Below are 27,376 nucleotides of genomic sequence, written 5' to 3'. Positions count from 1 at the left end.
TCTAAAACAGGCTTCTATGATAAACTGACTGACTTCAATAAGATTTTGACAGGTACTGATGAAAAGGTGATTAAAAAATTGTATGGATATTTATTAGAAATTAAACTAGAAGAAGAACAAGTTAAAGAAACCATGATTGCTTGGGGAAAGAATTTGGGATATGGGATTGATCTAGAAAAATGGCAAAAATTGTAGTCTCATAATTATAATATGACAATGTCAACAGCATATAAAGAGAATTTGTATAAGATGTTTTACAGGTGGCATTTCCCCCGATAAAAATAGCAAGGATGTTCAAGAACAAATCTGAAAAATGTTGGAAATGTCATCAAACACCTCGCTCATATTAGCATATGTGGTAGACTTGTGCGGATGCCAAAAAATATTGGACTAAAATCCACATGTGGTTGGAAAAAATGACAAAAAAGCATATAGACTTGAAACCAGAGATATTTTTATTGGGAATTTTACCTGAAATATATAGTAAAGACTTGAAATACCTGATTGTAAATGTATTAATGCATTAAGCGGCTAGGATTGTATTTGCCAAAAACTGGAAAAATGAGAAAACACCATTACAGGAGGAAATCATTAGGAAAATATTGGAATGTGCTGAAATGAGTAGATTGACATTTGAAATCAGAGAACAAGATGATAAACAATTTTATAAAATTTGGGATCTATTCTATCAATGGTTAGACAATAAAACATGGTAATGAAATATGTAGATTCTTAGAAAATAATAAATATATAAAGATGTATTCTTTTATTATATCTACAAAATGATTGTAGGATAGATTTGAGATTATCATATGAATGATTGTAGGATAGATTTGAGATTATCATATGAACTGTCATAAAACAAATTCAGTAAAATATGGATTATTTCGTAAAACATGAATAAAAGTATAGTGAAATGATTAACAATATTAATGTATTTAATATTTGATTGAAAATATGAGAATATATACAATGTAATTGTAATTGAAGATTATGAAATGGAAGCACAAAACAATTTGTAAACCGACACACTGTATGTATATATATGGAAGATGGCTTGATGTTTTTATGTTTTGTCTACGTTCGCCTTAAAAACCAGTATTTTTTGTTTTTTAAAGTCAACTGGACTTTGTTTCTCCTTGAAGACATTTCACTTCTCATTCAAGAAAGAGAACTGAAGAAACTTCTTGGGTGAGAAGGGAAATCTCAAGGAAATAAAAAGTCCAGTTGCCTTGTTAAAAGCACCTTTGGGAGAACCGCAGCCTGGATGACTGAGAACCTCCATAGACATCCGGATGTGTTAGTTCCCAAATCCTTCCCTCTCTTTGCTGTTCGCGTAGACAAAAGTTGATTGTTTATTGTATGTTGTGTACACTTGAGAGCAAATGCATTGGAGACACAGGCCTTGTATGTCCAATGACACTTAGCCAATGAGAGAATTCCCTTTCCACCCCCATTCCTATATTCTATTCCATTTCTATTGTTATTGTTTCTAATCTTATTCTATTCTACTCCAGCACAAAGATCTACTATCCAAAAGTTAATTCCTAGTTCTACAAGGGAACTGTTCTTTTTAGTGGATCAAGACGTTTCTGTTGCTTCGGAATCCCTACTCCATGCATTTCTACAGAACTCGTGCAAAACATCTATCGGCATCGAAGCAAATTTTGAGAAGCAACACAAACCAATTCATATCATTTTTTTCTTGCTGTGTTTCTTCTTATGTTAATTAAAAGTCACTTCTGGTTCTGAAATTCTTTCCACACTCCACAAACTGATAGGGCTTCTCCCGTGTGTGGATTCTTTTATGCACCATTAGTTTCTTGCCATCTTTGAAAGTTTTTCCACACTCGATGCATTTGAACGGTTTCTCCCCTGTGTGGATTCTATTTTGGGAGGTAAAACTGCTACTGTCATTATAACATTTTCCACACTCAAGGCATTTATACGGCTTCTCTTCAATGTGAATCCTGTCATATAAATTGAAATTGCCATTGCAGCTGAAGCACTTTCCGCACACTGTGCGACGATACGGCTTTTCACCTGTATGGATCCTATTATGTAAGCTTAAACTGCCCCTTCTGCTAAAACTTTTTCCACACTCCAAGCATTCATGGGGTTTCTCCCCAGTGTGGACTCTGCTATATAAATTACAGCTTTTTTTTGCATTTTCCATATGTGCGGCATTCATACGTTTTCTTCCCAGTATGGAGCTTTTTGTGGCAAGCAAGGGCCCCAGAACTGGCGAAATATTTGTCACACTCGGTGCACTTATAGGGCTTTTCACCTGTGTGGATTCTTTTATGGATATTAAGGTGACTTATCTGACTGAAGCATTTTCCACACTCGGTACATTGATTAGGTTTCCCTCCTTTGTGGATACGTTGATGGGAAGTTAAGATGCTGGATGTACAAAAGCTCTTTCCACACTCCAGGCATTTGTATGGTTTGTCTCCTGTGTGGATCCGTTCGTGGGCACGAAAGGTATCAGAACGGGCAAAGCGCTTTCCACACTCCATGCATTGAAATGGTTTTTCTCCCGTGTGGATCCTCTCATGTGACTTAAGATGACCTTTTTGACTGAAGCTCTTTCCGCACTGCACACACTGAAAGGGTTTCGCCCCTATGTGGATTCTGCTATGTATGATATAGCTACTTTTTGCATTGAAGCTCTTTCCACACTCCATGCATTGAAATGGTTTTTCTCCTGTGTGGATCCTCTCGTGTGACTTAAGACGAGCTTTTTGACTGAAGCTCTTTCCACACTCCAGGCATTTGTATGGTTTCTCCCCTGTGTGGATTCTACTATGTACGATATAGCTACTTTTTGCATTGAACCTCTTTCCACACTCCATGCATTTAAATGGTTTTTCTCCCGTATGGATCCTCTCGTGTGACTTAAGTTGACCTTTTTGACTGAAGCTCCTTCCACACTCCAAGCATTTGTATGGTTTCTCCCCCGTGTGGATTCTGCTATGTACGATATAACTACTTTTTGCATTGAAGCTTTTTCCACACTCCATGCACTGAAATGGTTTTTCTCCCGTGTGGATCCTCTCGTGTGACTTAAGTTGACCTTTTTGACTGAAGCTCTTTCCACACTCCAGGCATTTGTATGGTTTCTCCCCTGTGTGGGTCTGTTTGTGGGCATGAAAGCCCCCAGAACTAGCAAAGCGCTTTCCACACTGCAGGCATTGAAAGGGCTTCTCCCCTGTGTGGCTTCTGTGATGAGCAGTAAGGTTGGTAGAGTTATAGAAGCTCTTTCCACACTCCATACATTGAAATGGTTTTTCCCCTGTGTGGATCATATCATGTAACTTAAGATGACCTTTTTCACTGAACCTCTTTTCACAATGTAGGCATTTATAAGGTTTTTCCCCTTTATGCATCCTATTATGTATGGTTAGAGAAGAGGTGTTACTAAAGCTTTTTCCACACTCCAAGCATTCATAGGGTTTCTCCCCTGTGTGGATCCTCTTATGGGAAGTAAGGGCATTGGAGGTCGTGAAGCATTTCCCACACTGTGTGCATTTATACGGCTTCTCTCCAGTATGAATCCTCTTATGTAAACTGAAATTGCCATTGCGTGCGAAGCTCTTTCCGCACACCATGCAATGATACGGCTTTTCCCCTGTATGTATCCTATTATGTAAGGTTAATCTGCTGCTTGTGCTAAAACTTTTCCCACACTCCAAGCATTCATAGGGCTTCTCCTCAGTGTGGGTTCTGCTATGTATGATACAGCTTTGTTTTGTACTGAAGCTCTTTCCACATGTGCGACATTTATATGGTTTCTCCCCAGTATGGAGCCTTTTGTGGCAAGTGAGGCCCCACGAATTGGAGAAGCATTTGTCACACATGGTGCACTTATAGGGCTTTTCACCTGTGTGGATTCTTTTATGGGTATTAAGGTGACTTTTTTGACTGAAGCACTTCCCACACTTGGTGCATTGATTTGGTTTCCCTCCTCTGTGCATACTTTGATGGGAATTTAAGATGCTGGATGTACAGAAGCTCTTTCCACACTCCAGGCATTTGTACGGTTTCTCCCCTGTGTGGGTCCGTTTGTGGGCACGAAACCTATCAGAACGGGAAAAGCGCTTTCCACATTGCAGGCATTGAAAGGGTTTCTCCCCTGTGTGGATTCTGCTATGTACGATATAACTACTTTTTGCATTGAACCTCTTTCCACACTCCATGCATTTAAATGGTTTTTCTCCCGTGTGGATCCTCTCATGTGACTTAAGGTGATCTTTCTGCCTGAAGCTCTTTCCACACACCGTGCAATGATATGGCTTTTCCCCTGTATGGGTCCTATTATGGCAAGTGAGGACACTTGCAAAGCGGAAGCTCTTTCCACATTCAAGGCATTTATATGATTTCTGTTGATCTGTGCATTTGTGTGGATCCTCTGCTTTGTGAATCTTCTTATGCAATGAAAGAGAGCGGCTTATACTGAAGCTTTCTGCACACTCTGTATATTTGTATGGTTTTTCTCCTTCTTTTATTCTTTCATGTAAAGGAGGAGGAAGGCTCCTTCTCGAGTGTTGCCTGCTTTCATCTTGTTTCTCTCCAGCAGGGCTTTGGCAACAGTCACATAATCCAGATTCATCTTGGAGTGTTTTCCCACACTTTGAGCACACTTCTTTTTCATGGCAATCATCTGCATCCAGTAAGGCATTTATATCTGGACATGGTAAACCAGAAGAATTCTCAAGCTCCCCCGTTAACTGGTTGTGCTCCGAACTTTGCTTTCCATATCTCTTTTCTTCCTTTTTGTCTTTTGGCAAAGGTGCTGCTGCCTCTTGGCCAGAATCTTCCATCTCCCATCTGTCACCTGGTTGCAACGATAAAAAAAAGAAAAGTTAACACAAACTAGTGCAAAAGCAGATAAAAAATAACAGATAATCAGAGTTGGAAGAAACCTTGTAGGTCACCTAGTCCAACCCCCAGCCCAAGCAGGAGACACTACACCATTTCTGGAAAATGGCAGTTGAATCTTTTTGTGAAAGTCTCAAGTGATGATACTCCCACAACTTCTGAGGGCAAGCTGTTCCATTGGTTGATTGTTCTCACTGTCAGAAAGTTTTTTCTTATTTCCAGGTTAAATCTCTCCTTGTTCAGTTTCCATCCATTATTCCTTGTCTGGCCTATAGGTGCTTTAGAAAATAGCTTGGCCCCTTCCTCTCTGCGGCAGCCCTTCAAATATTGGAAGACTGCTATCATGTCTCCCTTGGTCCTTCTCTTAACTAGACTAGCCAAGCCCAGTTCCTGCAACCGTTGTTCATATATTTTAGTCTCCAGCCCCCTAATTGTCCTGGTTGCTCTTCTCTGTACGTTTTCTAGAGCCTCAACATCCTTTTTATAATGTGGTGACCAAAACTGGATGCAGTACTCTAGGTGTGGTCTTACTAAGGCTTTATAGAGTGGTATTAGTATCTCACTTGATCTTGATTGTATCCCTCTGTTAATATAACTTAGGACTGCATTAGCTTTTTTGATGGCTGCTGCAAACTGCTGGCTCCTATTTAGCTGGTTGTCCACTAAGACTCCAAGATACCTCTCACAGTTACTGCTATTGAGCCTGGTTTCACCCAGTCTATATGTGTACTTTTGGTTTTTCTTGCCTAAGGGTACAACTTTACTTTTCTCTACATTAAATTGCATTTTGTTAGATACGGCCCAGTGTTCTAGTCTGTCAAGATCCATCTGGATCTTGAGCCTATCTTCTTGGGTGTTAGCTATTCCTCCCAGCTTAGTATCATCTGCAAATTTGGTAAGTTCCCCTTGTATTCCCTCATCTAAGTCATTAGTGAAGATATTGAAGAGTACTGGGCCCAAGACAGAACCTTGTGGCACCTCACAAGGTCTAAGTCTACATGGAGGGAATACATGTAGACTTAGACCCATTAAGGACTACTTGTTGAGTATGGTTTGTCAGCCAGTTACGAGTCCATCTAGTGCATACAAATTAAGTCTTTTATATGAGCTGCTCATGTCCATCACCCTTTCAGACCGGGGTGGTGGGGGGGTGGGGAATTGTCAGGGAATTGCTCAGTAGGTATCAGAATGAAGTCAAAGCTGCTGACAAAAACTTTATATAAATTAATGTATTTTATATCAGAAAGAGAGAGAGACATACTATAAATATATATTTAAATTTACTCCAGTTGGTCTGGAAAGTATGGGCAGCTTCAACAGCACACCCGGCTTTACCTGTTGTTCCTAAGTTACAGTAATTAAATTGTTTTCGGAATTGCGCAAACCAGCCAGGACTGGCTCCAAAGGTCTCACTGTACTCCTCATCCGCTGCTCGCTCTAGTGTTTCAAAAATGCTTGGTGCCTCTCCCTGAATCAGATGAAGATTAACGGGACTTCTTTTTGGGATCGGATCGTCAATCCAAAGCACAAGGAGCTGTTCTGTTTTTGAAAGGACGCCTGTCCTGTTTCTCATGATTATGGCATCGGTTCCTGGAGCTGATTTAATCACCTCTTTTATCTTTTCTTTACCCTTAAGGATCATGCATATGGTGGAACAAGCCAGTCCTCCTCCTTTTTCTAAGGTCTCTACCTTCTTCCCCTCTCATGGGCTTTAATTATTTTCATTTTCAAGTCCAAATTGATACTTTCCCCCTGTTTCTTACCTCCATGTTGAGCCGGAGTAGAGCTTGGTCGCTTTCCTTGGGAAGACACTTCTAGCCTAAGAAAGAGTTGATGGAAAAGGCCAGTATCTTGTCCTGGAGAGAGAGAGAGAGAGAGAGGCTGGCTCAGAGCTGTTTAGTAAGATCAATGTTATGGTTCAGGGAGGAAGTATTCTAGGGCAATAATGTGTCTTCCTTCTCTGTCGACCATTTCTTGACAAAAGCATAGCAATGGTCGCTGCAGTGTACAGTATTTGACAGTCTTTTATTTACAGTACTGTATTAAACTGTGGTTTATATACTCCATCTTTGCGTTTAACCTGTTCCACTTGGTTATTTGTTCCCTTCCTGCACAGCATGTGTAAGATTGAATTTGATTCTTAGGAAAGGGGAGAGAATGAATTGTGAAGGCTAGTACTATATATTGCACTACAGTATTATAACAGAATCCCTTACCTAAGGAGGCCACGTTCCTCTTGTTTTCCAGCATGACCTCCCGGTACAGGGCTTTTTCCTCAGAGTCCAGCAGGGCCCACTCCTCCACAGAGAAAAACACAGCTACATCCTCGAATGATACAAAATTCTGATACAGGGAGGGGAAAAAAACAACATATTCCATGAAGATTCCTAACAATGAACACTTCAATGAATTACATGCGAGTCGTCTTCTTAATGAAAAACCTCCACAGCTTCCAAGAAGGGCAAAGAGCATGTAGCGTATTGAATTTAGTAGCTGGAAGGGTAAAGTATACAATAGGCCGAAACACATTTGTAACTGATTAGTTAGAGCAGGGGTCACCAACCTTTTGGACCTCAGGGATCACCAAACTCATAATTTTAGATCCCAGGGACCACTAACCGGTTCTGTGGGCATGGCCTTATTTGTGGGTGTGGCTTGGTAGTCATGTGACTGGCTGGGCATGCCTTGAATGTAAATATTATATTTATATAAATATTGTTTTTTTTTATTAAAAAGCAACTTTTACCCAAAATCAGGCAAAACAGGCAGACAGATTGAGTTGCTCACAGAATCACAGATTCATTCAGAGATCTATCTGTCTGCCATTGGCTAGCTTAGTCTGTGACATAAAATTTGCTTGCAAGCAAACTCACAAAATTAACTCACAACACACCATGCATGTAAATATTGAATTCTTTATTTTATAAAAGAGCAAATTTTACCCAAAATCGGGCAAAGCAGGCAGACTGAGTTGCTCACAAAATCATTCAGTGATCTAGCTATCTGCCATCGGCTAGCCCAGTCTCTCAAATTTGCTTGCTGTGAGTCTGCACTGAATTTGCTTGCAAGCAAACCTTCAGTCCTAAGGGAGGTTCAGCTGTGCTGCACCGAAGATCTAAAGACTAGCTAGAAATCAAGAAATCCAAATTTCCTGCTTCCTAGTTAATCTAAATCTCTCGGCATAGCAGAACAGATGATGGTCGGAAAAAGGAAAAATAGGAATTTAGCAAGCAAGTTTACCAGGTAAAGTGTGAGAGGGCAGGGAGGGTTCCCGCGGACCATGTGGGCTGCGCAGCCTTGTGTTTCTACACAGCCTGGATTAATTGCTTTGTGGGGGTGCTCTGGGGGTGAGATTGCTCTGCAGCCCACCAAAATTTTCTCATGGCCCACCGGTGGCCGACTGCTGAGTTAGAGAGTGCTGACTCATGCAGGATGCAATCTACGCTACGATTGGTTGCTGTAAGTAGAAAGGGGGCGTTTCCCTTTTTTCCCTCCTTTTTCCCCTCTCTGTGTTCTACATGATGCTAAGTTTAGATTTACCTCACGATGTTCCTCTGTTTTCCTAACTATCTTACGTTCTTCCTTTTCTGGATGGTGACAAAGGCTGCTGTAAATTTTTCATGTTAAATATATTTAAGTTTATATAAAAGTCTCCAGGTCTATGTTACTATCTCCAACTTCATCTGCGCTCTCTCAGCTACTGCGCTCTCTACAAAAGCCATGCTTAGACTTTACTTTTTACTTTGGGCTTTCATATTCACCACTTAAAAAAAAAAAACCCAGAGTAAAGACCACACCTGGAATGCCAAGTTCAGTTTGGGTCACCACATTACAAAAAAAGATGTGGAGACTTTGGAAAAAGTGCAAACAGCAACCAAGGATTAAAGGCTTTGAGACTAAATGACACAAAAAACAGTTGCAGGAACTGGATAGTCTAGAGAAAAGAAGGACCAGGGGAGACACGATAACAGTGTTTCAATATTTGAGGGGTTTCCACAAACAAGAGGGGGCTCAACTTATTTTTCAAAGCATCAGAAGGCAGGAGAAGAAAACAATGGATGGAAACTAATAGTGGATAAAGGCAACTTGGAATTAAGGAGAAATTTCCTGACAGTGAGAACAATTAACCAATGGAAGGGTTTGCCTTCAGAAGTTTTGGGCTGGAGGTTTTTAAGGAGAGACTGGACGGCCACTTGTCTGAAAGGGTATAGGGTCTCCTGCTTGAAACAGGGGGATGGACTAGAAGATCTCCAAGATCCCTTCCAATTGTGATATTCTGTTATTGGGAGATTGGCACACCTGGAGAGGAGGGGAGAATCCTCTTACCTGGGTTGGAAGCTCAGCCGCTGTTGATCCTCCATTACAAAGAACTGGGGTTCCGGGAGATGAAGCCATGGCCACGAGAGGGTCTAGGAGAGGGGAACAAACAGCAAAGGAATAATTGGCTATCAAACATCCTAAGGATATTCTTGAACATCCAGTGCAAAAGGCTGATTTTAGCCTATTTTAGATTAACTAGGGAACCCCTTCACGAGAGTCCTTTGCAGCCATAGCTAGAACTCATAGCTCATTCTGGGTGAGAGGAAAACCGAAAGGTGTGGAAGGACCAGGGATTGGAATCAGAGGCAGATTATTTCAGCCACAAATGTGTTGCATTAAAGCACCAACTCTGTTATTCTACGTTGCTATAATGTTCACCTTCCCTTGAGAGAGAATCAAGGAAGACTTCAAAAAAATTTTTTCTCAGCTGGGACTTGAAATGGGGAACTACAGGCCTTTTATGACTGCTGGACTTCAACTCCCAGAATACCTGAGTCAGCTGGCTGAGCAATTCTGGGACTTGAAGTCCACCAGTCATAAAAGAGCCAATAACTTCCTCACCCCTGGATGACAGCAACGTTTCTCAATCTTGGCAGCTGTTGAGATATGTGGACTTCAACACACGTGGGAAATTCTGGGAGTGGAAGCCCACAAATCACAAGGTTGCCCAGGTTGAGAAACAATGGCCCACAGGAAAGAGCGACGCCTCTTTAAATGCACCCAAAATGCAGTTCAATTGAACGATGGGAAGGAGGAAAGGAAGGCGGGCGAAGAGATGGAAGGGCGTCCGGAGGAGCCTTGAGCCGATGCTCTCTCCGGAGGGGGCTCGTCTTGAGCGGCTCCCCGAAACAGCAGCGCCTGGGAGGGATCGCCCCCCTTTTCTCCCCGCCGGTTTCGCAGCCCTTCAACTCCGAGGCTCCTGGATGTGAAACGGCCTCAGAGCAAAGGAAGCGACGGGAAACGGTCAGGAAGGGCCGGCAGAAAAGAAAGGAGAATAAGAATCATCTCCCCCAGGAGGAAGTGGAGCCCCAAGAAGCTGCCTTGAAGGCTCACCTGTCCCGGCATTTCCCAGGAAGGAAGGAAGGAAGGAAAAGGGAGGGAGGAATGAAGGAAGGAAGGAAAGAAGGAGCTTTTTACCCGGCTCTCGCTAAGAATGACGCGGCTCTCTTTCTCGCCTTGCCTCCGCTCCCCTAGAGATGCGGGCAGGAAAGGATCCGCGATCGCCACTGGACCCTTCCCGGCCACGCACGTGGATCCCCCTCCCCGGAACGACCCCAGCCAGGAATTTGCAGGGCCCAAGCCGGAAACGCTTATAGCTCCTCCCATTCTCTGCAGGTCGGGGAGCGCCGCCCACTCGGGGGAATCGATCCTACCTTCTGTTCCGGGGGAATCGGTCCCGGGGTGGGAGGGTCAGCTGGGCAGGGAGTCCAGAGCTGCTTCGCCCCGGGCAGTCAGAGAAACAGGGGGAAGAGGGAGGGGACAAGGCCCAGGGACTGTAGGAGGGAAGGCAAAGCGATGCGGAGCAGCAAAATTAGGAGGGAATCACTCTTTAACACAGGGGTGTCCAATCTTGGCAACTTTAAGACTTGTGGACTTCAACTCCCAGAATTCCTCAGCCAGCAAACTCCAATTCTGGGAGTTGAAGTCCACAAGTCTTAAAGTTGTCAAGGTTGGACACCTCTGCTTTAACAGAATAAGAGTTGGGAGGGACCTTGGAGGTCATCTAGTGATAAGTCCAACCCCCCCCTTCAGTGGGTGACCCTACACCATTTGTGACCAATGGCAGTTCAATCTCTTCTTGAAAGTCTCCAGTAATGGTGCTCCCACAACCTCTGAGGGCAACTTCTGTTCCATTGGTTGATTGTTCTCACTGTCCGAAAGTTTCTCCTTATTTCCAGGTTAAATCTCTCCTTGTTCAGTTTCCATCCATTATTCCTTGTCTGGCCTTCAGGTGCTTTAGAAAATAGCTTGACCCCTTCCTCCCTGTGGCAGCCCCTCAAATATTGGAAAACTGCTATCATGTCTCCCCTGGTCCTTCTCTTCACTAGACTAGCCATGCCCAGTTCCTGCAACTGTTTTTCATATATTTTAGTCTCCAGTCCCCTAATCATCCTGGTTGCTCTTCTCTGCACTTTTTTTTTCTAGAGCCTCAACATCCTTGTTATAATTTGGTGACCAAAACTGGATGCAGTACTCTAGGTGTGGTCTTACTAAGGCTTTATAGAGTGGTATTAGTATCTCACTTGATCTTGATTGTATCCCTCTGTTAATATAACTTAGGATTGCATTAGCTTTTTTGATGGCTGCTGCAAACTGCTGGCTCCTATTTAGCTGGTTGTCCACTAAGACTCCAAGATCCCTCTCACAGTTACTGCTATTGAGCCTGGTTTCACCCAGTCTATATGGGTGCTTTTGGTTTTTCTTGTCTAAGTATAGGAGTTTACTTTTCTCTACATTGAATTTCATTTTGTTAAACACAGCCCAATGTTCTAATCTGTCAAGATCCATCTGGATCTTGAGCCTATCTTCTTGGGTGTTAGCTATTCCTATTAGTATCATCTGCAAATTTGGTAAGTTCCCCTTGTATTCCCTCATCTAAGTTGTTAATGAAGATATTGAGTACTGGGCCTAAGACAGAACCTTTTGGCACCTCACTGCTTACTCCACTCCATGTAGATTTAGACCCATTAAGGACTACTATTTGAGTATGGTTTGTCATCCAGTTGTGAGTCCATCTACTGGTGGTGTTATCTATTCCACTTTTTTCTAGCTTACTAAGAAGTAGGTTATGGTCTACTTTGTTGAATGCCTTGCTGAAATCTAAATATATTATGTCCACGGTATTTGGCTGGTCAACTAACTTTGTCATTATGTTGAAGAATGAAATAAGATTGGTTTGGCATGATCTGTTTTTAACAAACCCGTGCTGACTGCTAGTTATTAATTATTTCTAAGATGCCTGTGTGAGTTGTAAGACCCCTAATAAATTTATACGCACAATACAAAGACAAGTCTGGTTCACAATTTCAAACGTTTAGAAAAGAAAGCGGTTGCAAGCGCGGCCTCCAAGACCCTTCCCAAGTGGATTGAGCACAAGGAGAACAAAATCCTATTTTCAAACTAATACATTTATACCCCCTGCACAACGCATACCACGCCTAAAAAGCCCTCCCAACTCCCTCTTATTATCTGAATCTATACGATGAGCTAAACTATAAACTAAAGGGTGAACATGAGATTGTTTTCTATGCATCAGATGTCTTGTCTTGTTTTACTTCAGATGACTGCAAGGAGTATAAATCCTTCTGATAAACTGGTGGATTCTTCTTGGGCTCTTAAGTGTCATCATTGTAGACCAAAAAACAACAAAATGAAAGGAACTTCTAAAAAACAAGTGTGAGAGGCAGGATCAGAAACAGGCTAGGATGGGTAACAGTCATGGAGGCAGTGTGGAGGTTTTAGGCCATTTTATCAGACTAAGTAGGAGTAGAAATGTAGAGAAGGACACTCTTATCTACTGATAAATCGAACAAATTAAGTCTTTTATCTGAGCTGCTCACATCCACCCCCCTTTCAGACAGGGGGAAAAACCTGTCAGGGAATTGCTCAGTAGGTACTCAAATGAAGTCAGAGATACTGACACAAACTTTATATAAATTAATGTTTTATACATTAATATCTATCTATATATATGGTATATATACACACTATATATATATATTTACAGTAAAATTAATATGTTTGCAGTAAAATTGATGTTTACATCAATATTTGCAATAAACAAGATAATCAGGCTAAGATGAGCGTCCTGAGGTAAAATTACAGAACACACAGAGGAAAAAAGGCGGGAAACAAGGAAACTCCCCCTTCACACTCACATTAACCAATCACAGCATAGATTGCATCATGCAGGAGAAAGCTCCAACCAATCGGCTGTAATGTGTATTCTGACTCCTTGTGCAAACTCCACTGTTCCAGCTACTAAATTCACATAACTTAAGAGCCTCCGTGGTGCAGTGGCTAGAGTGCTTGTACTGCAGGCCACGTCTGCTGATAATAGGCTCCCTGCAATTTAGCAGTTCAAATCCCACCAGGCTCAAGGTTGACTCAGCCTTCCATCCTTGCCAGATGGGTAAAATACAGTGCAACCCCAGCCACGGAGGCCAATTTTTTTCTTATATTTTTTTCTTCTATAACAACTAAAAGATATATAATATATTCCAATTGTGTCCTTATCCCCTCCAAAACAACATATATTCTTGAGTAGGTTTATTCTCTTTGCATTCCACCAACATTGTTTTTATAAAAATCACCCTATATTTCATTATAATTGTTTGCTTTAATCATCCCTTTTTAAAATTTAATTTATGTTGTTAAGTTATCATTTGTGGCCATACTCCAAATTTCGTTATACCATTTCTTTCAATATCCCAATTACATCCCCAATATTTAGCCATCACTAATCTAGCTACCATTATCAAATTTACAATCAATTCCTTTTTTGTTTCATTTATATCCTGTTTTTCCACCACCAACAAACAGTAATACAATTCTCGGTGAGATATCTAAATCTATATTCAAAAGTGCTCTAATTTCTCTAAGCACAGTGTCCCTTATTTTTTGTGCACTATCACAATCCCAACACATATGTTTATATGTTCCTACCTCTTTCTTGCACCTCCAACAAATATTTGTATATTTACTTTTAGCAAGCCTGTTGTGGTTTCTCTGTCACCCTTCCCTACACCCAGGACAGATTTCCTTTCTTTCAGCCCTTTCAATGGAAGAATCTTGGTCATCAGAATGCGGATGTCCACCCTCCCTTATCAGAGAATCAGGGAAGATGAAAATAACTCTTTTTTCCTAGCTAGGACTTTCCCTTTGGAATAGCCTAGAACAAAAGTGGGAAAGTATGGCCCCTTTTAGGACTGGTGGACTTCAACTCCCAGAGTTCCTGTCACAGCTGGCTCAGGATCTCTGGGAGTGGAAGTCCGGCAGTGATAAAAAGGGCCCACATTCCCCACCCCTGGACTAGAGCAATATTTCTTTAGCCTTGGCAGCTTGAAGACATTTGGGCTTCAACTCCCATGGGGGAATTCTGGTAGTTAGTCTCCACATTTCTTAAAAGTTGCCACGGTTGGGACAGGCTGGTCTACAGGCAAAGGGCGACACCTTTTTAAAAGCACACAATACTTTTTCGATGCACAAGAGGCTTTAAAAACACTGTTAAATGAAACAATGAAAAGGAATTCAGGGACGAAAGAAACTCAGGCAAAAATCCATCCTGAGGATTAAAAGGCATTGGAAGGAGCCTTTGCCTGATGCTCTCTCCGGAGGGGGCTCGTCCAGAGCAACTCCCCGAAACAGCAGCTCCTGGGAGGGATCACCTCTTTCCCTCCGGCCGCTTTAGCAGCCATTCAACCCCGAGCCTTCTGGACCTGAAACAGCCCCAGAGGGGAAAGAGAAAGTGCCGGGAAACGATCTGGGAAGGGAGAATCATCTCCCCCAGGAGAAAGTGGGGACGGCAGGAGCGATCTTAGGAGCACTCCAAGAAGCTGCCTTGAAGGCTCACCTGTCCAGGCATTCCCCCAGGTGAGAAAAGGGAAGGAAGGAGGGAGGAAGGATAAGAGGGAGGGAAAGGAGGGAGGGAGGGAGAAAGGATAGAAGGGAAGGAAGGAAGGAGGGAGGGAAGGAAGGAGCTTCTCACCTGGTGCTCCATAGGAAAGAGGCGGCTTTCTTCCTCCACCGGACTCCGCTTCCCGAGAGCAACAGAGTGGTCAATGTCTGGAATACTCTACCTGACTCTGTGGTTTCTTCCCCAAACCCCAAAAACTTTAACCTTAGACTGTCTACTATTGACCTCACCCCTTTCCTAAGAGGTCTGCAGGGGGCGTGCATAAGCGCACCAACGTGCCTACCCTCCCTGTCCTATTGTTTCTTTTATTTTTCTTATATGTATCCGTATATTCATAACTATGTTTTTACTTATACCTATTATGTTGTAAGCAATTGACAAACCAAAGAAAATAAAGAAAAGACCCACGATCGCCATACGTGGATCCCCCTCCCCGGAACGCCCCCAGCCAAGTATTTTCCTCCAGGATGGCCAGGTGGGGAAAATGAAGGAAGGAGCTTCTTACCTGGCGCCCGCAGGGAAAGGCGGCTGTTCTTCGTTCCAAGAGTTACGCACAGCAAAAGATCCGCTTTCCTCGGAGCTCCGCTGGCCCCGCTTCCTTCCTTCCTTCCCGGCCACGCACGCGGATCCACCACCAGGACTTTGGACAGTCGAAGCAGGAAGCGCTTATAACTCCTCCCCTTTCCATCCAGCTCCTCCCATTCTCCTGAAGGGTGGAGAGCGCCGCCCACTCGGGGGTCCCCCTGCCTGCCCATCTCCCCCTCACTCCGTCCTGGGTAGGATGGGCAGCGAGTGCATTGCTTCTTCTCCTATAGTTAAACGGCTCCAAGCCTAACGAAGCCTGCTTCCAGTTTGCAGAGAGGGGGTTCCTGGAGGATTCCCCATTTCCCCTTCAAGAATTGCGCTTCCAAAATGCCTGATAGGAGGGAAGAGATCCTTCTGAACTCAAAGGCACTTTTGGTTTTCCTCCCCTTTCCTGCTCCAGGCGCTTTGCCAGATGTGCCCAGCCTCAAATTGAAGATGTTGAAGACAAGATTGGAAGCAAAAACTTTATTCCACAGAAAAAGTAACACAAGGAAAACACCCAGAAAGCCTTTGTACCCCACCAACGCCCACTGGAGGGCTTTAGACGGCATTTGCCACACAGTTTACAAGTCAGAAGGAATTTTCTCATCTCCCTTTACAGTAATTCCTGCCTGTTTTACACTCACATCTTAGCCTTCCTGAATACCGATATATGTAATACAGAGCTCTACTAAGTGATTTAAGTCTATCCTAATGTGTACACAGAGAAACCTCAATGTGTTTGTAAATGTCGGTTTGGTAGTAATACAGCATATCTTTCCATGATATTTCCTATTTACAGCCTACTTCTTTTTCAAGGTGTTCAAATCTCTAGTACATTTTGAGTTTTTAAGTTTTTATTTAGAAGACTCAGGAGTCTCGTAATGCTTGTAATCCTTTTTTGGAAGAGCAAGGAAATATGGACCATAATTCTTTTCTCTGTTTCCCATGTGCTGGACGTTGAAATACTTTACAGCAGGAAGGCACTATAAATAACAACAGACCATAATTCTATAAGTCTAGGCCAAGGGTCTCCAAACTTGGCAACTTCAACTCCTAGAATTCCCCCGCCAGTATGGCAACATGTGCCAGAGGAATTCTGGGAGTTGAAGTCCACAAGCTTTTAAATCGCCAGGTTTGGAGACCCCCTAGTCTAGGCCCTGACCTATTTGATGTGAAGAAATTCCTTCCTTATGTTTTCCAAGGTGGGTTTCAATGAATTGACAATGGTCAGCTAGACTGAAAGAAAACTTTCTTAACATTCATGATTCTGCTGTAAGGTCCCAGAAGTTTCCCAAAGCCACTGAGATGCCAAAGAGAGTGAGACTTGAGACGAGGTTTGCAAAAAAAAAAACAGCTTTTATTTATGGCCAAAGCAAAAGCTGTGTGACAAAACTATATCCAAAACAAAATACAGTCAAAATGCGTGTAAGGAATAGCCACACCCTGTAAGGGTGGCTCAGAGTATTATACACATTAGAACCCAGTTAGAATCAAAGTTTACCCAATGAGAGACAATGTGGTCTTTAAAGCGTCCTTTGTTCACGTCCCTGTCTCTGCCCACCTTATCTATGGAGCGTTCCTTATAGGGGAGGTTTCCCTCCCTGGCCAAGTTGTTTATTCAGCAGAAAATGGCTTCAGGATTCAGAATCTATGAGGCAGGAAACTCCCTATTCGGGTTCCTGATATTCCTGGGTAACAACAATTTCTTCTCTATTTTCAAGGATGGGGCTAGCTTTGAAGCCAAGGACAGAAGTGAGAGACAGAAACAAGATAAGAAACTTTGTACTAATGCTAACCATTCACTAAGGCTACAATTCACACAGCTAGATGTTAGGGCTCTGGCATCCACCCCCATTCAAATCATGAGTCTCTAGCCGCATCTCTCAGAGTCAAAACAAACAAACAAGATTTATTAGGAGTGAATATCCCTGTGTTACCTGGATGCAGACGACTCTGTATCATTCATTTCATCCTTGACCCTGGTCTTCCCCCCACTCCTTGGATGTATATCCTCCAATGGGACACGCCCATAGCCAAGAGTCATCAATCTTGCTCTCCAGTAATAATCTTGCGCTACCAGAAGCTTCAGTGGCCTCGCCATTAATTTATGAAAGCATTTTAGGAATGCATTACTTCCCCCACTCCCTCTCTGCTGTCCACTCTAAAAGACCAGAGAAATGTTTTTGAGTTGACACTAGAATTAATTCCTTACAATTTCTGACAGGATACAATAATATAAGCAGGAGCCAATAACAAAGCTCAATTCATAACACATGATTTCTAGCAGTATATCGTATCAGAAGCAAATATTGGTTTAATCAGGAACAATTTATATAGTAGCATAAGCAATTCATATTCAAAGCAAATAGCCAATATTAGTTTGACTCATTTACTCCTTCACTGCCTTAATAACAAATAATCAATTGCTGCTTTACGGTTAATCCTCAACTTACAATCATTTCTTCAGTGATGGTACGAAGTTACAATAGCACTGAAAAACATGATTTATGATTTTTTTCCCACACAACCGCAGCATCCCTGTGTCATGTGATAAAAATTGAGACACTTGGCAACTGGCCTGTATTTTCAATAGTTGGAGTATCCCAGGGTCATGGGATCACCGTTTCAGACCTTCAGACAAGCTAAGTCAAAGGGGAAATCAGATTCACTTCACAACCATGTTACTAACTGAACAACTGTGGCAAAACTTGTACAATGGCACAAAACTCACTTAACAACTGTCTTGCTTTGCCATGGAAAATTTGGGGCTTAATTGTGGTCATAAATCAAGGGCCACTTGTATTTTCTGAAGCTGGTTCCCTGAATTGTCCAATTTACCCACCCAAAAGAGCCTGTATCTGAGATGTGTAAGCTGAGTATCTGAGATGTAAAAGCTAAGTCTTAAGCTGCTGCATAATTTAGGGCATTAATAAAAATCAAGCAGAATCAATATCGTATCTCAGACTAGAAATCAGTTAAACACAACCAAGGTTAAAGGTGGTGCAGACACACAGAGCCATCCCTCCAGTTATAACTTTTGACACAACTCTCGAGTCTTAGTAATCCAAGAGTTCATTCTCTTCCGCCACTTTCTCCCAGTGAAGAGCTCACTGGAGGTCCTGCTTCTCTTTGTTCTGGCCTGACTTTCTCCACATGGGTGTAGTAGATTCACTGCTTGATTCCTTCCAACATCAGGGAAACGTGGAGAGTCAACACCACCAGGTCTGGACCTCACCACTTAGATTGCAATGTTTCCTCTTGAAATTTTTCAGCATCTTCTCTAGACTCCAAGCCAGCTTTCTCCAGCCTTATGTTGCCTGAAGGTGTTCTCCCAAAGGTGGTTTTCTACAAAAGCCAACTGGACTTTGTTTCTCCTTGGAGACATTTCACTTCTTATTCAAGAAGAAAGAGAACTGAAGAAACTTTTTCAATGAGAAGGGAAATCTCCTCAAGGAAATAAATAAGTCCAGTTGCCTTTTGATAAAAGTAACTTTGGAAGAACCGCAGCCTGGATGACTGAGAATCTTCAGACATCTGGATGTGTTAGTTCCCAAATCCCCCCCTCCCTTTGCTATTCACATTGACAAAAGTTGATCATTTGTTGTATGTTACGTACACTTGAGAACGTATCCATTGGAGACATAGGCCTTGTATGTCCAATGACACTTGACCAATGAGAGAATTCCCTTCCCTTCCCCATTCCTATTTTTATATTCTATTCCATTTCTAATCTTACTGTTTCTAATCTAATCTAAGATCTAATATCCAAAAGTTAATTCATGAAGCAAATTTTGAGAACAGGAACCAATTCACATTTTTTTCCTACTGTACGACTTCTTATGTTGATTAAGATCACTCCCAGTTCTGCATTTATTTCCACACTCCACACACTGATAGGACTTCTCCTGTGTGGATTCTTTTATGCAGCATAAGATTCCTGCCATCTTTGAAACTCTTCCCACACTTGATGCATTTAAATGGTTTCTCCCGTGTGGATTTTATTGTAGGAGATAAGACTGCCACTATCATTATAGCTTTTTCCACACTCCATGCATTTATAGGGTTTCTCCCCTGTGTGAATCCTCTTACATTGGAGATCCTGAAGCATTTTCCACCCTCTGCGCGTTTATATGGCTTCTCTCCAGCATGGATCCTCTTACGTAAATTAAAATTGCCTTTGTGTGCGAAACTCTTTTTGCACACCTTGCAATGATACGGCTTTTCCCCTGTATGGATCCTATTATGTAAGCTTAAACTGCTGCTGCAACTATTTCCACACTCCACACATTGAAAGGGCTTCTCCCCCATGTAGATTCTGTGATGGTCAGTAAGGGATGCAGGGAAACGGAAGCTCTTTCCACACTCCATTCAATGAAATGGTTTTTCTCCTGTGTGGATGCTCTCATGTGACTTAAGTTGACCTTTTTGACCAAAGCTCTTTCCACACTCCAGGCATTTGTATGGTTTTTCTCCCCTGTGTATCCTCTCATGTGAATTAAGATTATTTTTTTGACTGAAGCTCTTTCCACACTCCAGGCATTTATATGGTTTTTCTCCTGTGTGGGTCCTCTCGTGTGACTTAAGTTGACCTTTTTGACTGAAGCTCTTTCCACACTCCAGGCACCGAAATGGTTTTTCCCCCGTGTGGATCCTCTCGTGTGACTTAAGTTGACTTTTTTGACTGAAGCTCTTTCCACACTCCAAGCATTTGTATGGTTTCTCCCCTGTGTGGGTCTGTTTGTGGGCATGAAAGCCACCAAAACTAGCAAAGTGCTTTCCACACTGAAGGCATTGAAAGGGCTTCTCCCCTGTGTGGCTTCTGTGATGGGCAGTAAGGGTTGCAGAACGACAGAAGCTCTTTCCACACTCCATGCATCGAAATGGTTTTTCCCCCGTGTGGATCATATCATGTAACTTAAGATGACCTTTTTGACTGAACCTCTTTTCACAGTCCAGGCATTTATAAGGTTTTTCCCCTTTATGCATCCTATTATGTAAGGCTAGATTCGAGGTGTTGCGAAAGCTTTTTCCACACTCCAAGCATTCATAGGGTTTCTCCCCTGTGTGGATCCTCTTATGGGAAGTAAGGGCATTGGAGGTCTTGAAGCATTTTCCACACTCTGCACATTCATAGGGTTTCTCTCCGGTGTGGATCCTATTATGTAAGATTAATCTGCTGCATGTGCTGAAACTTTTCCCACACTCCAAGCATTCATAGGGCTTCTCCTCAGTGTGGGTTCTGCTATGTATGATACAGCTTTGTTTTGTATTGAAGCTCTTTCCACATGTGCGACATTCATATGGTTTCTCCCCAGTATGGAGCCTTTTGTGGCAAGTGAGGACCCATGAATTGGTGAAGCATTTGTCACACTCGGTGCACTTATAGGGCTTTTCACCTGTGTGGATTCTTTTATGGGTATTAAGATGACTTTTTTGACTGAAGCACTTCCCACACTCGGTGCATTGATTTGGTTTCCCTCCTCTGTGCATACTTTGATGGGAAGTTAAGATGCTAGATGTACAGAAGCTCTTTCCACACTCCAGGCATTTGTACGGTTTCTCCCCTGTGTGGGTCCGTTGGTGGGCACGAAAGCTATCAGAACGGGAAAAGCATTTTCCACATTGCAGGCATTGAAAGGGTTTCTCCCCCGTGTGGATTCTGCTGTGTAAGATATATCCATATCTTGTTTTGAAGCTCTTTCCACATTCCATGCATTGAAATGGTTTTTTTCCTGTGTGGATCCTCTCATGTGACTTAAGATAATCTTTTTTCCTGAAGCTCTTTCCACACTCCAGGCATTTGTATGGTTTCTCTCCTGTGTGGATTCTGCTATGTATGATATAGCTACTTTTTGCCTTGAAGCTCTTTCCACACACTGTGCAACGATAGGGCTTTTCCCCTGTATGGGTCTTATTATGGCAAGTGAGGACACTCGCATAGCGGAAGCAATTCCCACATTCAAGGCATTTATATGATTTCTTCACAGTGGAGCTTTTTTTCTGGAAATTCAGTTTCTTCCTCTGAGTAATCCTTGTTCTACCCTCCCTGAATTGATGCAACTTCTCTCTGTGGAGGCGTTGATGGGAAATAAGGGAGGCGCTGCTTCCAAAGCTGTTTCCCCTATTAATGCACTGATGTTGCTTCCTCTTTTCATGGACCTTCTTATGTGAATTAAGATGATTTTTCTGCCTGAAGGTCCTTCCACAATCCAGACATTTGTGTGGATCCTCTGCTTTGTGAATCTTTTTATGTAATGCAAGGGAGTGGCTTGTACTGAAGTTTTCTGCACACTTCGTACATTTGTACGGTTTCCCTCCTCCTTGTATTCTTTCATGTAAAGGAGGAGCAAGGCTCCTTCTGGGGTTTTGCCTGCTTTCATCTTGTTTCTCTCCAGCAGGGCTTTCACCACAGTCACATAATCCAGATTCATCACAGAGTATCTTCCCACACCTTGAACACACTTCTTTTTCATGGCAATCATCAGTGTACAGTAAGACATTGGTATCTGGACAAGGTAAACCAGTGCAATTCTCCAGCTCCCCCGTTAACTGGTTTTGCTCAGAACTTTGCTTTCCATACATCTTTTCTGTAGCTTCTGTTTTGTCTTTTGGTAAAGGTACGGCTGCTCCTTGGCCAGAATCCTCCATCTGCCATCCGTCACCTGCTTGTAACAATAAAAAAATAAAAGTTAACACAAACTTAGGTGCGAAAGGGTTCAAGCACCATTGCTGTATTTGAACAGTATCAAACTTCCTCCAAAATTGCACTTGTTCACAACATCGTGTCAATCCTAAAGCCATTTTGGATCGTGTTCAGGGTTGGCACAGTGAGGCTGGATAGAGCTGTGGGAATGGGAGTGGGGAGTAGAGATAGCTGGGCATGTTTAGCCAACATAGAATTGTTTCCCCTGGGAACCAAGGATGTTCTCATCAGCACCTGGTGAGGCACATGAGGAAAACAAACGACTCAGACTGTGACCTGATTGGACCATGTGATGGATGAGTGGACTGGGGGGGAAGAACTTTGAATTGGGTGGGGAAAACCTCTGGGCCTTCGGAGTCAGAGACTTTTTACCAGCTGTGCCAATAGGACTTGGCGAATAAATCTATACTTTGAGGAATCATCAAACCTCAGAGTTTTGATTCTTTTGGGTCTGTTACTGACACATGGTGCTGTGCTTGATATTATGTTGATATAAGATTTGACCTTTGACTCTCTCTTGTCCTCGGTGGTACAAAATGAAAACGTGAAAATCTTGGCTAAGATCATTTGAAATTTATGGGGTGAGAACCATCAGCTCTACGGCTTCATATTTAGCTCAAAGGAAGCAAAAGGGACACTTAAAAGAGGCCTTCATTCATTCATTTGTTCATTTATTCATTAAATTTTTTGGCCTCCAGCTTGCCATAGGGAAACACTTGATGCCTTATTAAAAAGATAAAAACTATATAAACAATAGTGTAAAAAAAGAAATACTCAGTCCTAACTAATAAACAATAGACTTGATGATGGAGAACCTATTGGTTTAATTTCAATCTGACAAGGTAGAAATGTTGAGGTTCTGGACCTGGGAAATGAGCTTCAGCCTCATCTCCATGAAGAGGTTTTTCCTTGAAAAAAGCTGGTTCTCAGTTACCCTGAGGTGTTCATTCCTCCTTATCCCAAAGGGGCTTTTTCTTAAGGCAACTGGACTTTCTTTTTTCCTTGAACATGTTTCCCTTCTCATCCAAGAAGCTTCTTCAGTTCTGATTGAACGGTGGAGGATGGAAGGATTGATAATCCTTGCAGTCATTTGGTCATAAGAATTCTTTCCGACCAGGTGACTGCAAGGAGTATAAATCCTTCTGATAAACCCGTGGATTCTTATCGGGCTCTTAAGTGTCATCATTATAGACCAAAAGCAAAAAATGAAAGCAAGTTCTAAAAAAACAAGTACTAGAGGCAGGATGGGAAACAGGCTAGGATGGGAAACTTCACGGAAACAGTGTGGAGATTTAAGGCCATTTTATCAGACTAAGTAGGAGTAGAAATGTAGAGGACACTGTTATCTACTGCATACATCAAACAAATTAAGTCTTTTATGTGAGCTGCTCACATCCACCACCCTTTCAGACCAGGGGGAAAAAACCTGTCAGGCAGTTGGTCAATAGGTATTGAAATGAAGTCAGAGAAGCCGACTTAAACTTGATATAAATTAATATTACTCACATACACATGTATGTATGTATGTATGTACACACACTGTAAATATATATTTACAGTAAAATTTCATCCAATTGATCTGGAAAGTGTTGGGCAGCTTGATCAGCACACACAGCTTTACCTGTTGTTCGTAAGTTATAGTAATTAAATTGTTTTTGGAATGGTGCAAACCAGCCACGACTGGCTCCAAAGGTCTCATTGTACTCCTCACCCGCTGCTCGCTCTAGTGTTTCAAAAATGCTCCGTGCCTCTCCCTGAATCAGATGAAGATTAACGGGACTTCTTTTTGGGATCAGATCGTCAATCCAAAGCACAAGGAGCTGTTCTGTTTTTGAAAAGAGGCCTGTCCTATTTCTCGTGATTATGGCATCGGCTCCTGGAGCTAATTTAATCACCTCTTTTATCTTTACCCTTAAGGATAGTGCATATGGTAGAACAAGCCAGTCCTCCTCCTTTTTCTAAGGTCTTTACCTTCTTCCCCTCTCATGGGCTTTAATTATTTTCATTTTCAAGTTCAAATTGATACTTTTCCTTTGTTTCTTACCTCCATGTTGAGCCGGAGTAGAGCTTGGTCGCTTTCCTTGGGAAGACACTTCTAGTTTAAGAAAGAGTTGATAGAAAAGGATTGTATCTTGTCCTGGAGGGGGGGGGAGAGGAAGGGAGAAAGAGGGAGAGAAGAGAGCACAGTATTTGAAAATCTTTTATTTACAGTACTGTATTAAACTGTGGTTTATATACTCCATCTTTGTGTTTAACCTGTTCCACTTGGTTATTTCTTCCCTTCCTGCACAGCATGTGCAAGATTGAATCTGATTCTTCACAAAAGGGAGAGAGGGAATTGTGAAGGCCAATACTCTCCTTACTGTCCATTTGTGAAGAAAAGCCAGGCTTCATAGAAAAGGATGAAAACCTCAGATAAATAGCTTGCAAATTAGAAAATCAGCACTTTAGAGAAGAATACAGCAACAAAAAAGGAATAATAATGCTGGAGGATTGCACGTGCATTAATTTAAAAAAAATATTTTGCACTACAATAACAGAATCCCTTACCTAACGAAGCCAGGTTCCTCTTGTTTTCCAGCATGACCTCTCGGTACAGGGCTTTTTGCTCAGAATCCAGCAGGGCCAACTCCTCCACGGAGAAAAACACAGCTACGTCCTCAAATGATACCAAATCCTGACACAGGGAGGGGGAATAAAAAGCAACGTATTCCATGAACATTCCTAACAATGAACACTTTAATGAATTACATGCGATTCTTCTTCTTAATGAAAAACCTCCACAGCTTCCAAGTAGGGCAAAAGAGCATGTAGGATATTGAATTTAGTATCTGGAAGAGTAAAGTCTACAATAGGCCAGAACACAATTGTAACTGATTAGAGTGCTGACTCATGCAGGATGCAATCTGCGCTATGATTGGCTGCTGTAAGTAGAAAGGGGGCGTTTCCCTTTTTTCCCGCCTTTTTTCCCTGTGTTCTGCATGATTTACCTCAGGATGTTCCTCTGTTTTCCTGACTATCTTACTTACGTTCTTCCTTTTCTGGATGGCGAAAAAGACTGCTGTAAATTTCCATGTTAAGTATATTTATGTTTATATAAAAGTCTCCAAGTCTATGTCAGAGTCTCCAACTTCATCTGGGCATCTGCTGCACTCTCTACAAAAGCCAAGCTTTTTTACTTTGGGCTTTCATATTCACCACTTTAAAAAAAAAACCAGAGTAAAGACCACACCTGGAATACCAAGTTCAGTTTTGGTCACATTACAAAAAAGATGGGGAGACTTTGGAAAAAGTGCAAACAACAACCAAGGATTAAAGGCTTTGAGACTAAATGACACAAAAAACAGTTGCAGGAACTGGATATGGGCCAGTCTAGAGAAAAGAAGGACCAGGGGAGACACAATAGCAGTGTTCCAATATTTGAGGAGTTTCCACAAAGAAGATGGGGGCTCAACTTATTTTCCAAAGCACCAGAAGGCAGGAGAAGAAACAGTGGGTGGAAACTAATGGTGGATAAAGACAACCTGGAATTAAGGAGAAATTTCCAGACAGTGAGAACAATTAACCAATGGAACAGTTTGTCTTCTGAAATTGTGGGCCGGAGGTTTTTAAGGAGAGACTGGACACCCACTTGTCTGAAAGGGTATAGGGTCTCCTGCTTGAAACAGGGGGAGGGGCTAGAGGATCTCCAAGATCCCTTCCAATTGTGATATTCTGTTATTGGGAGATTGGCACATGAGGGGAGGGGAGGGGAGAATCCTCCTACCTGCGTTGGAAGCTCAGCCGCTGTTGATCCTCCATTACAAAGAACTGGGGTTCCGGGAGATGAAGCCATGGCCACGAAGAGGGTCTAGGAGAGGGGAACAAACAGCAAAGGAATTATTGGCTATCAAACATCCTAAGATATTCTTGAGCATCCAGTGCAAAAGGCTGATTTTAGCCTATTTCTTGGCTAACTAGGGAACCCCTTCACAGGAGTCCTTTGCAGCCACAACAACAACACATAGAAGTTCATTCTGGGTGAGAGGAAAACCAAAAGGTCTGGAAGGACCAGGGATTGGATTCACCTGTTCACCTTCCCTTATAAGAGAATCAAGGAAGAATACAAAATCTTTTTTCACAGCTGGGACTTGAAGTGGGGAACTGCTGGCCTTTTATAATGCCTGGACTTCAACTCCCAGAATACCTGAGTCAGCTGGCTGAAGAACTATGGGACTTGAAGTCCATCAGTCATAAAAGAGCCATAACTTCCTCACTCCTGGATGACAGCAACTTTTCTCAATCTTGGGAGCTGTAAGATCTGTGGACTTCAACACAGGTGGGTGTGGTGGTCTCTCACACGTGGGGACTTATGGGAGTTGAAGCCCACATGTGATAAAGTGTCCACGGTTGAGAAACAAAGGGCAGCATCTTTTTCAATGCACAGAAGACTTTAAAAAACTCATTTCAATTGAACGCTGGAACCGAATTCCGGGAGGAAAGGAAGGCGGGCGAAGAGAGATGGAAGGGCGTCCGGAGGAGCCTTGAGCCGATGCTCTCTCCGGAGGGGGCTCGTCTTGAGCGGCTCCCCGAAACAGCAGCGCCTGGGACGGATCGCCCCCCTTTTCTCCCCGCCGGTTTCGCAGCCCTTGAACTCCGAGCCTCCTGGGTGTTAAACGGCGCCAGAGCAAAGGAAGCGACGGGAAACGGTCAGGAAGGGCCGGCAGAAAAGAAAGGAGAATAAGAATCATCTCCCCCAGGAGGAAGTGGGGACGGCAGCAGCGATCTTAGCAGCGCCCCAAGAAGCTGCCTTGAAGGCTCATCTGTCCCGGCATTTCCCAGGAAAGAAGGGAGGAAAGAACGAACGAAGGAAAAGGAAGTTAGGAAGGGAGGGAGGAAGGAAGAAGCAGCTTTTTACCTGGCTCTCAATAGGAAAGAGGCGGCTTCTTCCTCGCCCGGACTCTGCTCCCCGAGAGATGCGGGCAGGAAAAGATCCGCAATCGCCGTCGGCCTCCCTTCCTTCCTTCCCGGCCACGCACGTGGATCCCCCTCCCCGGAACGACCCCAGCCAGGAGTTTGTAGAGCCCAAGCCGGAAGCGCTTATGGCTCCTCCCATTCTCTGCAGAGCGGGGAGCGTTGACCCCTCGAGGGTCCCCCTGCCTGCCCCCTTTCCTTCTGCCACGAGGGAATCGGTCCCGGGTGGGAGGGTCAGTTGGGCAGGCAGTCCATTGCTTCTTTGGCCCAGGCAGCTAGAGAAACGGGGGGGGGGGGAGGGAGGGACGGTGCCCAGG

General features: G+C 43.0%; 2 protein-coding genes across 11 annotated transcripts; both read right to left on the bottom strand.

The window, feature by feature from the left end:
- Nucleotides 1-432: 432 nt before the first annotated feature.
- Nucleotides 433-27,119, bottom strand: LOC148126644 (uncharacterized). 9 transcript variants are annotated; one of them, XM_087927755.1, is made up of 5 exons: nt 27,004-27,119; nt 9,208-9,290; nt 7,098-7,224; nt 6,645-6,737; nt 433-4,837 (listed from the first exon to the last, which is right to left on the bottom strand). In XM_087927755.1, exons 2-5 carry the CDS (start codon nt 9,274-9,276, stop codon nt 2,151-2,153), a joined length of 2,976 nt encoding a protein of 991 aa, XP_087783881.1. In that variant the 5' UTR covers nt 9,277-9,290; nt 27,004-27,119; the 3' UTR covers nt 433-2,150. The 9 variants fall into 9 exon arrangements, with proteins under 9 accessions (XP_087783881.1, XP_087783887.1, XP_087783882.1 ...); XM_087927761.1 differs by lacking the exon at nt 27,004-27,119 and adding an exon at nt 15,342-15,486; XM_087927756.1 differs by lacking the exon at nt 27,004-27,119 and adding an exon at nt 10,575-10,682.
- On the bottom strand, nt 16,746-27,376 carry LOC113451247 (uncharacterized). Of its 2 annotated transcripts, none has more exons than XM_087927784.1 (4): nt 25,873-25,950; nt 24,657-24,783; nt 24,151-24,243; nt 16,746-22,065 (listed from the first exon to the last, which is right to left on the bottom strand). In XM_087927784.1, exons 1-4 carry the CDS (start codon nt 25,939-25,941, stop codon nt 19,772-19,774), a joined length of 2,583 nt encoding a protein of 860 aa, XP_087783910.1. In that variant the 5' UTR covers nt 25,942-25,950; the 3' UTR covers nt 16,746-19,771. The 2 variants fall into 2 exon arrangements, with proteins under 2 accessions (XP_087783910.1, XP_087783909.1); XM_087927783.1 differs by lacking the exon at nt 25,873-25,950 and adding an exon at nt 27,004-27,376 and having other exon boundaries at nt 19,237-22,068.

Source organism: Pseudonaja textilis, chromosome 2 (genome assembly GCF_049901715.1).
Source record: "Pseudonaja textilis isolate UNSWEBS1 chromosome 2, rPseTex1.2, whole genome shotgun sequence".
Lineage (NCBI taxonomy): Eukaryota > Metazoa > Chordata > Lepidosauria > Squamata > Elapidae > Pseudonaja > Pseudonaja textilis.
This window is presented reverse-complemented; position numbering and strand designations above follow the sequence as displayed.

Excerpts from the sequence above, each read along its gene's own strand:
- LOC148126644 (XM_087927755.1), bottom strand. The coding sequence starts at position 9,276 with ATGGCTTCATCTCCCGGAACCCCAGTTCTTTGTAATGGAGGATCAACA. Across the intron at positions 7,225-9,207 it reads CGGCTGAGCTTCCAACCCAG|AATTTTGTATCATTCGAGGA; the intron begins GTAAGAGGATTC and ends TCCCTGTATCAG. Across the intron at positions 4,838-6,644 it reads TACTCCGGCTCAACATGGAG|GTGACAGATGGGAGATGGAA; the intron begins GTAAGAAACAGG and ends CGTTGCAACCAG.
- LOC113451247 (XM_087927783.1), bottom strand. The coding sequence starts at position 27,201 with ATGGGAGGAGCCATAAGCGCTTCCGGCTTGGGCTCTACAAACTCCTGG. Across the intron at positions 24,784-27,003 it reads TCTTTCCTATTGAGAGCCAG|GATTTGGTATCATTTGAGGA; the intron begins GTAAAAAGCTGC and ends TCCCTGTGTCAG. Across the intron at positions 22,069-24,150 it reads TACTCCGGCTCAACATGGAG|CAGGTGACGGATGGCAGATG; the intron begins GTAAGAAACAAA and ends TATTGTTACAAG.